Here is a 12,501-nt window from a genome sequence, read left to right on the forward strand (position 1 = left end):
ATCAGTGAGCGATCACTCCCCCTGAATGCACCCAATGAACGCTACCTGTTTGCGTTACAAACGAACTACCGATACATGGACGGATAGGGAATTTGGAAAGAATCTACGAACTATTTGCGTTCTACAACGATCAATGTAATCTATCGATGACAAAGTTGATGAAATGTGATGTCATGACGATATCCGTGGTCATGGTCAAGGCCGTTTTAAACGGGGCACGTACTTGCACAATCTGACGTGTGTACGAAGGCGCAGTCAAAATTTGAGTCTTGTAAAACGGTGAATTGCTAAAACACATGGGTGCATGGACGTGGGATGGCAAAATAGCCCGTTCTAATTTCGTTCAGATTCCACTCGAAATTAACGCAGTTCTAACCTGCATGATTCTGTGCCCCATGCAAAGTTGCCCGAAGGTGCACTTTAGGACTTTTTCATGTAAACCCTGGGACTATTTCAAACAGGTTCTTCGAGAATTGACCGTTGGTTGCGTTCTATCCATTCTATCCCTCAATCCCGGCTTTCATCCACTACCATGGTCCTTATATAAGGGCCATGTCCACTACCAAGGCCCATGTCCACTACATAGATCCAAGGGGACTCCATTGTAATATTCGTGCATAGATCTTTTGAGTACGCGCGCTAGACGAATTTCAATTGTTCTATCGTTCTCGCAATCTCTCGCATCTCGCAAATCGAAACTTCCGAAATAATCGAAATGTGGTGTGCTTTGCAGCGCGCCCTGTCATTGAAGTCCTCAAAATGGCGAGGATTTTTCGTCAAGTGAGAATATCATGCTTAGGAAATGACTTGCAGCTACATTCTAAGTATGATTTTCCTGTTATAGTTTCAATTGACTATGACCCACAAGGGCTGAGCATTAAAATCCGGAAAGGTAATTTTTGTATTCTATGCTGCTTACCATGACACAGGTGCAGGCATGACTTACGGTCGTGAACTCGTTTTTGTGTATAATTGTTTACAGCATTGCTTTTTCCCAGAGTGATGAAGGTATCCAAAATTTGATTTATCTAGCTTTTTATTGCTGTCTATTCAGTGCGCCTTCGTTACGTACATGCCATTGAAATCGTCTAAACAAGTTGTGGAATGTTCCGGTAGTTTGTTTGGAATTTGAACTTTCAGTTTCCCAGCCTTAAGGGATTAAAAACTTAGTAGTTATTTTTGTTCCTAATGATATCGTCGTTACTTACAAGCGTCCTATGTTATCTTTGTTGTGCAATGTACAAAGGAGAACGGGCTACCTCGTTTGCCACGAATGTCTGTATTGTGTTTGTATGTATGTATTGTGTGCTTTCAGTCCGTAACACCATGGTCTTTCAAACTTGCAGATAACTATGCGAGCAGTCAGGATCTTATGGAATTCCCGGTTAATTCGGGAACAGATTGTTCGAAAGTTGGCTCGATGGCATACCTCTTCAATTTGGAGCAAGAAACGCTGTTATTAAAGTTTAATAGTGATATAGGTAAGTTTTCATATAATGGATGATTTAGAGTTGGTTTTAAAACAGAAAACAAGATCTGCGAAATTAATCTTAAAATAATTACTCCCGCCTGAGGAGGGTGAGTCAAGTGTTTAAATGCGTCAAAAATCTTGGAAATGAAGGCTTTTGAGCTGGAGGTATGTATTATATTGATTTACAAATGGCATTTATTGTGGCTTTTCGCAAATAGTAGTACCGTCGGTCCAACTGTGAAAGGTCATATGCCCACTTCCCTCTGTGTGGTCTTACTTAGTACCTCGACTCCGGTGGATTGGGTTCAGTAAGACGGGAAACGTTTTTTTTTTATGAATGTGGATTTCAGAAGTAAATTTGCGTTCTATTCGGTATTAATGGACGATATTTGGATAATGAAATATTTTTTCACGGGCAGAGGTTTTTTTTTTTTAGAATAATGATAATTTAATTTACTTAGCCGGTTTGAAAATAAAGATACTTCTAAGAAATTGCACCTTTATGACATGTAAATATATAAATTCTGTGAAATTATGAATAATGCTTTTAATAATTTTCATCTTGAAATCTGTCCCGAGTCGTCCAATCTTGTACCTTCACCTGTAAAACCATGGTAAATGATTTACTGTATTTCATAAGTCGCATAGTGGCTTTGTAACCTTACACAAGGTGTACTTTATGTTGCCAATATTTCTATTCGTGTTAATCCTTATTTAGTTAGCACATTATTTATTCCACTCGCGTGGGGTATAAGTAATTAAAGTTGAAGTACAACTGTGACAAACATAATGCTAATGAAATGTGTCATTACAGTTAATACAATTAAAATGAGAATGTAAATTCATAAAAGTAGTAGGTTAACTTAGAGTTCCGTTGTTTCGCTCCATAGAAAACAAATTTCATCATAACTATCAGAAATTTTCCCTTTTTCAGCCCTTTTATTGTGCCATTTCTGCGTTGTCCACAAAAGATTTTTGCCCAGCCATTGCATTTGTAGAGTAACGTCTTGTGCTCAAAGTTTTACTCTTCTTGTGATATATTACCATCTTTGTAACATGAATTTCCATGTTATTTCCTGACTATGAATTCCTCTCATCATTATTTCTAGATTGGTTGATAGTGGAAGACATAGTCAGTATGCTATTGTTTGAATGAAATCTTTCTGTTGCCGTTACTTACCAATGCATTATATGTGAATAATTTATGCTGTTAAATTAGCTCTTTATGTCCTCATCTTTGTTAACGATTGCATGAGTGGTATTATTTCATTATTTTGACCTCAATAAGGTATATTATCATGTACAGAACATTATTGGCTACATTTTAGGACCTAGAGGAGTTACTGATCCCGCTAGAATTTTACTCTGCATGATCACTCGAGTCGAAAGTTTTTACTTCTAATAAGATTTATCTATGTTGTTATTTTTAAATTACTCCCTTTATTATTAGTGCAGATGTTGCATTATCCATAATATTGCAGACCCCCAATCTCCTGGCCAATTACTGCCCCCTTCATAGCCAAAACTTCTCCATTTCAAAACCCTTTCTATCTTCATTTTTAATACTCTCCCTTTCTGCCTCATGAGTTGTTGCCATAATTTGATCCATCTTAGAGTAATTGTTTTTTTCAGTCTTGCTTTTTGTGTCAATCCTGTCCTTCAAGTGAATTATGCTTAGTACGTCATATTTAAATTCGTAACATGAATTCATTTTTAAGCAATGCATGCAGTGTAGTAAATTTAATTACATTGGCAGTTCAATAGAGTATGTGCACATTTTTGGGAAGTGATCTTAAAAAAGAATTTACACCTCATTTAGGCTAAATTCAGAGTTTGAGAATAGAGAGGTACTTTTTAAGCGAGATATCAATTATTAAAATTTGCAAAATTAATGATGCGCTGAAACACCAGTCGGCCATATTCTCAAGGCTGTGACGTCATTCTGTTCGACGTGTTCTCAGGCATTCCTTGTTCTTTAGGGTGAGCCCCTCTACAGCGTATACTGAGTTTGGAAAGAAGCCATGGAATGGCTTATGAACTAGATTAAAAGTGTGTACATGCCATCATCTACATCTTTTAATTCATTTGTTTCTCGGTAACGCTGACGACAAGACTCGATCAACTTTTCTACCTTGAACTACCTAATCGTATTTCTTACTCCTCGGTTCTCGCATTTGCGTTCGTTTGCAGATTTATAGTGACATTAAAATTAAGAGACACTTAAACAGTGATGATCCTTGAAAATATTACGACTTAATTCGAGAAAACTAAGTCACTAATTAGTAACTAACTTATTAACTGTACCCGTACTACTAACTAAAAAACGGAAAATTAATTTTCGATAAAAAGTGATACTTTGGGTATTCAAAATGTTTGTAATTTAATTCCAAACACAGTGATGCTAATATTTTCCAAATCGGATGTGAAATAAGCTCATTATTACGTATCACAAGTCGGGACTACTTTTTGGAAATGCACCGCGCGCAGGGATTCCTTGCTTAATGGATAGTCATAACCGGTCATAACATGACACTTGTACCTTGAAAACCAATAAACTTATGCTGTGAAGAAATGTAAAATGAACCAATTTTTAAATTGTGCTAACAAATGCTTCGAGAAGCATATTGAAACCGAATGAATGAAAAGTAATCATCTGATCTAACTATCAAACATTTGATTTCCAGCCCGAGAGATTTCCATCATTCATCCGGACCAAGTTTTCAATAACCAATTTTTAGGTACACCTCACAAATGCTATTCATAAACCTCAACCAAGCAAATGTACATCTGACTGACATATCTCTGTTAGCGAACTGAAAATAACTTGTAGAAACATTGAGATAATCAGAACTCTGCGAGTCAGTAGGTTAAATAATAATAGAATAGAAAATAGTTAAATAGATAAATTAAATTATGATCGGTATTTGAAATGATAATAATAAAAATATCGATAGTTATCTACGTACCGGCACTTTTACTTCCGTAAACCTTCGAATCGTGCTAACAAACTTTTGGCCAATTACCTGCTGTAAACAATCTTACCTAATTCACTTATGTTAGACCTAATTTCCGATGAGGTTTCCCGTCGACTGCTCTTTATTATGAATGAGGCAAGACAACAAAAAAGCTCCAGTTCAACATTAAAACTTCGTGCCGAGGCATGTAGGTATAGTCCAACATAATCAATCATTGAAGCATCCACCTTCGGGATATTACCGTATAAGCGTGTGTAAGAGGCGCACACGTGTAAGAGGCGCACCCCTATTTTAAGCATCGGAGCTGTGAAGAAAAAAATTTTGCTGCATTTTTTTTTTATACTATCGTGCGGTGTTGCAAACATACGCCTGGAATTTCGACAGTTATCAAACTTTTCTCTTTCAATATTAATTAGCGGTAATAGCCGCATAAGAGGGAGTAGAAAGAGTTCCGATCCTCTCTTCGCGTACGCCGTTGCTCTACGATGCTTGTCCTATTCACGAACAATTTTGTTTAAATGCTCTCGCAGGAGTATTGCAATAGAATTGCAGCCGTGGAAAATTTTAAGGCAAAACACGACAGGCATATAGCATGAACCTTCCCAAGAGCTTGGGCAACAATCGGGGCAATCTCAGCGCCGTAGGATAATAACCACGTCGTAGATTTAACGGAACCACACTCGGCCCTCCATCAGCCAATGCCTCTGCCATTTTTTTTTCCTTTCCGAGACCCCACAGGAAAATAGGAAAACATCAAGTTACAGGGGAACAATGAAAAAGTGTTTCATCCCTACCCCATCTCACCAACTGACCTTGATCGATCTCCCAGTTTATGGAGGCCAAATGCTAGGTGAGTCATCTACTGAGCCCGAAGATATCTCGATAGCTTTCAATAATTGTAAGACACGCACGACGTTCAAAAAAAGAAAGAGATCTAACGCGATGCATATCTGACAGAATTTAAGTTTTTTAAACTCTAATTGTTTGACACAAAGATATATGGTTAAAACAAGGCTACTAATATTCAAAATAGTCCAAACAGGACAATTTCGGAAGAAACAAGCGTAGCATAAGCGCATTCAAACAAGACAAGACAGACTGGAAACTTAAGGCGACGCAAACTGCGTATATCACATTGCTGCGCCTTCGCCCCTTCGCTTTGAAGGCAACGACGTCACATGCAAGATCGGACGTGTTCTTCCCGTGCTCCTTCGCTCATAGCCTCGTAGCTTGAAATATGGAGGGGAGGGAGCACGCTCCTTCCCCTCCGTATTTTGTTGCTTGCTTCGAAGACCTTCGCGCTCCTTCCCCTCGACCTCTCCTTCCGCGCTCTTCACTTATAAGCATTTCTGATTTCTTCCATCCACAATTTAGTCCAACAATGAACACACTCGTTCGAATTTTTAAAGCGCAGGTTTTGATACCAATATAATTTTCAGTTGCAATAATCCTCATACAGGCATCCCCCGAGTTACGTATGTCTCGACTTACGTAAATCCGTACTTACGTAAGCGATAACCGTATTTCAAATGATTACGTTAATTTTCGAATGCGACCGCGAAGAAGTAGATATTCGCTCGTACAACCTATGGTAGAAAAAAATATCGAATAGTTATCGAGTTTTTTACGTGTTAAAAATAACAAAGTGACCCATTTTTGTCATTCCTCGAAGGAATTTTCATTAATTTCTTTAGAAAAATCGCTTATAAATCCCAAGTCAGCAATCAACGTAAAAATTTGCAGTTCTAGCGATGGAAGTGGTTGCGCTCATTCCTGTACGATACAACTTGTTATACAGCATGCACACCCGAACTCCGACTTTCAACTATTTAAAAGTTGTATCCTTAAGTTTGGACATTTCCATCTGTGGAATTAAAATAAAATGAAGTTCAAGCAGAAATATTTATTGTGGAAAATAATTGTTTATTACCCACGTAACGGCATTGAAATTTTGAGTGTTGGCAATGAACGCCGCGAAAAAGTTAAGAAAAAGTTGACACACGGTATTAATTGCATAATTGTTTATGTACATGTTTCTGGCGGAAAATTTTATTAAGCTGCATTTTCTCGTTCTCTCGTATTGTGTGCAACTGTAAATGAATATTGCGTCATTGAAAGCTTTTCCCCACTAACTTTGTTGCACGTTAATGACGGAGTTGGCTGAATAAAAGCTCACTTTTAACCCGGCAGTGGTCGCGTGGGGTGTCCTAGACACCCCAGCCTTATATAAGCGCTATTTCTTCTTGCAATTGTGACTGCAATGACCTGTAACCTCCTCTAGCTGATTTTTTAAGCTTTCTGAGGATACAGGTAAAATATTATTATAAAATCAATGTAAGTTTTTAAGAAAAATTACTTTTGTCAAAGCTCTGCAGAGTGGGGTGCGCCAGACACCCCACGCGACCGTTCTCGTTACGGTTTGCCGCCTAGTATTTAAAGTCGCCTTGAATATTTTTCATCCATTTTCATCGCATTTGATAGCTACTTTTCTGAAACTGGCCATGAAAGTTGTCTTTTTACCTTTACATCAATAAATATTTATTTATTGGTATATTTTTTGCCTAAATTTATGTAAACAAATAGAAAGTTAGTAATTCCTTATAATGTTACAGTGATTTTTCTCGAAGTGAGCCACGAAAAATCGATCATGTAGTACGTACAGCACGTTAATTCAGTACACTATGGATTCCTGCAGTCTTTCTAAAAAAAGGAAAAAGCTAATATACTTTGACTTTTGATTGAAAATTTGGATGAGGAATTATTTGTTTCTGACGTCAACTTTTGTAGAAAATGCGATTTTTTAGAAGTGATTTTTTGAAGACTTCGTTCAATAACGATAGGGCAGTAGTTATTCAAAAAAATCATTATTTACATGTTTCTGTGAATTTACCATTGAAGGTTGGTCTTGTAATACTTACATTCATCGTTTTCAATTCATACTAGATGTCAGCTACCTCTAGAGTAAAAGAAAGAGTCTTTGTCTTTTGAATGAATCTTTGAGGGAAGAAGATTGATTCTGATGAAAAAGAAGATGGGTGTCATGTAGCTGCACATGATACTTACACTGAACAACAGTGCAGAGATGATGAACTTTTGTAAAAGGGAAGGGAGCTTATGTACGTTGGGACGTATGGAGTTGCAACGTGTAATACGCAGGGATCAAGACCAAACATAAGAACATAAAATTGTAGCAGTGTTACTGAGAAGCAAAAATAAATTCAAATTAAATTATTTATTATTATATAATTATTATAATTATATACTATTAGCAAAATAAATTCAAATTCAAAACACGAATGGTTTGTTTTCGTATAATGTTCATTGAAAAAATGGTAGAGAAAATTGTAAATTGCACTAATATTCAGGTAGAAAAAGTCACTGAAAATTATTCTCGACAGACAGGAAAGACTTAGTGTTCCTGAATAGTATTTTACTTTTAGCCAGGGCAAATAAAACTGAGTAACAGAATTTTTTATTGTTTTGGAACCAAAATGGATTAGGAGTGGAAATATGTTATTCCCCCATGAGCCATAACATATTTCTCTTTTCCCCTTTATCTTTTCGTTTCGATAACGTGACTGCTAGAGTAGAGAAAATGAAAAGTGGAAAATTAGCACAAAGTAGAGATGTATTTGAGATGTTTTCTCGCAGTACACGGCAACATTATAGAATTGGGCCATGAGAAAAAGCTGATGAGCAATTGATTCCTTTTCAAATAAGATGTTCATATGGGCAATATTTACCTTCGAACCCCGCAAAATATAGCATCAAAATTTTTGCATCGGCAAATTCGATTGTATTTGAAGATGTACCTACTCAGGGTGGCAACCAGAGGGTCCATTTTTTGTAGATAACAGTCCAAAAGAGGAGTTAAAGCGAATTTTTTCTTTTGTAAACAGAAACGGAAGGAACGTAATTTGAACAACTGGTTCAATAATATTCCGCAAGCAGATGAAATTCTAAGCAATAATTTGCGGGAACAGTGCGCAAAAAATAAAAGAGATTTATCACTGAAAGTCGTATAAGTAAAAGAAAGAAGAAAATAGCAGGTTATTTTGGTTTAGGAGGAAAAAAGCTATAGTTTCCTGCGTTGTAAAATGGTCAAAAAATGTAATTCTTTCGCCTACAATTCATACAGCTATTTCTGTCAATGAATCCAAGACGAACAGATAATAAAAGAAAACCGGAAATATTGACCTTTTCTAACTGCACTGAAGGAGGTCTAGCCACATTAGAAAAAATAGGCAGCACCTATCATACAAACAGAAACATCAGTAGATGATCCATGGCCATTTTCTTTCATTTGACAAACACTGCTGACATCAGTGCGTTTGTTATACCTCGGTATTCCAATTCACAATCAAAATTGTAAAGTTTTCTTCGTGAGATAACTCGATCGTTAACTTTTCCATACAGTAAAGATCCATATTGAACACGATCTCTAGAGACTTGAAAAATAGAGGAATATGCGTAAAATGAGCCGGAGAAAAGGATGAGGAGAAAACAAGAAAAAAAATTTGGAAGATGTGTTTTTTTCCAACAGATATAAAAACAAAAATATACTGTGAACTGTGTTAGAAACTAATGCGTGGTACACATTTGCTGAAAATTTTGAGAAGTGATTAGAAGTAAGTAAATAGTTTACATGATTTACTTTCTACATTCTTTAGATTCAATAAAACTTTTCAATAGCGCGAAATTGAACTTCTGTTGAGGACTACATATTTCTTAGTTTACCTTTCCAATGCTGTATATAATTTGTAACAGGATTATTTCAATAGTTATAAGTGACCGTAATATCATCGTAAATTTTTCCTCAAGAATACATTCTGGGAAATCGATTCAATATCGATAAGTAAATTATTTTAGTACATTTATTAGTATTTACGTAAGGCAAATAGAGGTCGACGCTGAAAATATGATCAGATACAGTGATTGATGTTTATAAAATTATATCCCATGTATTTATATCTCAACATTTCAATTGTGTTCTTTGGCTGAAACAAAAAAAAAAGTTGGCAATTTTTCCGGAGGAACTGGGACTGCCTACTGGAAAATAGGGTATTCAAAAATATTTTCTTAAAAATAATAAAAGTTGAATTTATGGTTTGTATAATATGTAGTATATCCATTCCTAAATAAACAGAGGATACGTCGAGATGTGAAATTTTTAAATAATATATACTATTTGAAAGAAATTGAAGAAAATCTTTTGGGGTGTCAGAGACACCCCACGCGACCGTTTATGTTTGGAAAATGGGCGCGACTACCGCCGGGTTAATTAGCTTCGTGCTTTGGAAATACTCTTCGATGTTTCCAGCGAAGTAAATATTCAAATGATGATATTTTCACGTTATTTTATTGAGATATGAGAGAATGAAAGTATGTTTCCGTGTGTGAAAGATTGAGTGTATGTGCGTGTGAATGTATCTAAGAATAGTGTAAGGTACTGGTATTTTTTGTTTGTTATTTGCTCGTAATCCTCGACATCCCTTCTACGTGTATTAACTGTGACAGTGAAACCACCAGATTCATCGATCAACGTAATATATAAAAGGCAGAAGATATAGTGATTATAGGTAGGTAGATGATGCATTCTTTGGGCCCTTAGATCGCAGTATAACATTATGAATCAATTTCAGTATTCAGTTTAGTAATGTAGCGTTGAGATACCGTACTTTCCCAAATCCACCCGATTGGTCAACTCTGGGAATAATATTACGCATTTTGATTGGCAATACTCGAGATGCAACTCTCAGACTATATTAATGTTTATCGATTTTGTATCTATTAACGTAAGAATACGCGGTTGAGTTCATGAATATCCCAGTGAATTGAATGAAACTTCACCGAGAATTTACCGCGCATTTCTCCGCTGAGAATTTCACCGCGCCGATCGCAATCTCTGAAGCACTAATGCAAAGGTTCGACTTACGTAAATTTCGACTTACGCAGAGTCTGCCGGAACGCATCTCTTACGTAACTCGGGGGATGCCTGTATTAGTGTCTGAAGATGATTTTTGGAAAATCAGGTCCTCAGCGTAATGGAAATTACTCAGCAAGGCAGATATTGACTATTAACCAGGTATGTCCTTCAAAAATACGCGTTTCTCTTCTTTTGATAACCGATTACTGTATGCAGTATAAATGCCGCGAGATGTCCATTCGTGGCAGTAAATTTAGCGTGCCCTCCGGATCGAAAAACCCTGCGCGATCTTCCATGTTCACTTCTGGGGTACCGGCGTGATGGCGCGATGCTTACAATAAAAGCAAACAGGAGCATTTTAAAAATACGTCACTAAGGGAGAAACTCCCCTGCCTGCCACTTGTTTTTGACCTAGGATTACAGATGACTGACTCACACTGAAAACCAAGGCCACTAAGTTCCCTTTAGACTTGCGACCGGTGAAGGGGAGCGGGGAAGATAAGAAGTTTGTGTAAGAGGCGCAGCCTCATTTTCGGCTGCAATTTCTGGGAAAAAAGGTGCGCCTCTTACACACGCGTATACGGTATTTCAAGAAACCTTCACGAAACCTGATTCCATGATAAGCACTTAAACGTATTTCCCTTTACACAGATCAGATCCACCATTTTTTTCCAATGCACACGTAGTTTATTGTATCATAAACACGATCATAACACTTTAAAAACACCTTGCGCGCTGATGAGATTGAACAGAATGACGTCACATACCGAGGAGCCAATAGATGAGCGTTTTCGTCTGCCCAATATCATTGCGAAAGCAATGCATATTAAATAGTAATTATTAAACAAACTCAGGAACAATTAATGCTGTTAATCGAAAGTAGTGATATTTACGATACACTTTATGGAATAAACTGCATTTCAATCGTATTCCTCCCGGGTGCACATACTCTATTGGTGAAAACTAATGCAAAATTTTATCATAGAAAGCATACTTGGATAGATCTATATACAGTAAAACTTCGATTTTACGCACTTCGATTTTACATCAAGTCTCGTTTTTACGCAGCGGCACTCAAGTCCGGCCGGTAAGCATAGGGAATTGCAATGGTGAAACTTCGATTTTACATCTTTTCTTGATTTTACGCAGTTTTTCGATTTTGCGCAGCATAACCCCATCCCCTAAGAGGTCGCTAATCTTGATTTTACGCAGTTGTCTTTCGGCTTGTTTTGAAAATCCGACTGGAGCAATATGAAGTTAGGTTATTATTTCGTCTCAATGGGTTGCAAAAATGAATACAGGAACGGTTGAAATGACGTCGCGCTGTTGAGCGTGAAACTAAAAACATCGCGAATCTAATAATTGCTTCCCCGTGAGCCCTCTCAGTACTACTTCAGGCTCCATTACGAACGGGAATGTCGCTCTTAGTTCAAATTCGCCGTAGAAGGATATCGAAACCTAAAACACACGGCAATCGCCGTGTATGCGTAACTACTTTTGATTAAGACATGATCGCTGGAGATATTAACATTATCACCTTTCGTTTATTATTCGACTTATTGATCGACGCTGTTTATATCCAGAATTATGAGCTACGGAATATCTATCCGTAACGCAAGGCTTTCTAGAATTTTGCCAACGCTATGTTTTCCGTCGCCCCAGCGAAATATAACGGCGAAATGAGTCGTTAAAAATACTCTCGTGCCAAAATTTTGGCTTCCAAGGTGATCCAAAAAGGATAGTTGTACTTCTAGTATGGACGTAAGTCGATGGTGATTCAACACGATGGTAAAAGCAGCATGCATTGTCTCATTCCCAGGCTAACCCCACATCTTCGGGACAAGTGGAGGCGAGGGAAAATTGCTTGCGCTGCGCGCTTATCAGAACCGACTCAACTTGTATCTCATTGTCAGAGGGATTAAATTAACCATGGTTGGAACTTGAATAGCTATTAGCTTAACTCCGCTAGGTGGGAAGCGTTTTAACGGAACGGGAGTTAATGCCCTCTGAGAATAACTCGTGTCGTCAATCGTCATGTAATCATTGAAGTCAAATTCAAAACGTGAGTGATAAGGCAGTCCCTTCAAACTCAGGAATGGCTTAGTACCATTAAATCGAAATACAAAAAG

The 12,501-nt window shown here is 37.2% G+C and overlaps 1 protein-coding gene across 5 annotated transcripts in view; it reads left to right on the forward strand.

Moving 5' to 3' along the window:
- Positions 1-728: 728 nt before the first annotated feature.
- LOC124170913 (histone-arginine methyltransferase CARMER) overlaps positions 729-12,501 on the forward strand; it is a 104,735-nt gene continuing 92,962 nt past the window's right edge. For all 5 annotated transcript variants that reach the window (XM_046549965.1, XM_046549966.1, XM_046549962.1 and 2 more), the window contains exons 1-2: positions 729-892; positions 1,347-1,481. In XM_046549965.1, coding sequence (XP_046405921.1) covers positions 760-892; positions 1,347-1,481 — 268 coding nt within the window. In that variant the 5' untranslated portion in view covers positions 729-759. The remainder of the gene's footprint in view (positions 893-1,346; positions 1,482-12,501) is intronic.

The sequence above is a fragment of the Ischnura elegans genome, chromosome X (genome assembly GCF_921293095.1).
Source record: "Ischnura elegans chromosome X, ioIscEleg1.1, whole genome shotgun sequence".
NCBI lineage: Eukaryota > Metazoa > Arthropoda > Insecta > Odonata > Coenagrionidae > Ischnura > Ischnura elegans.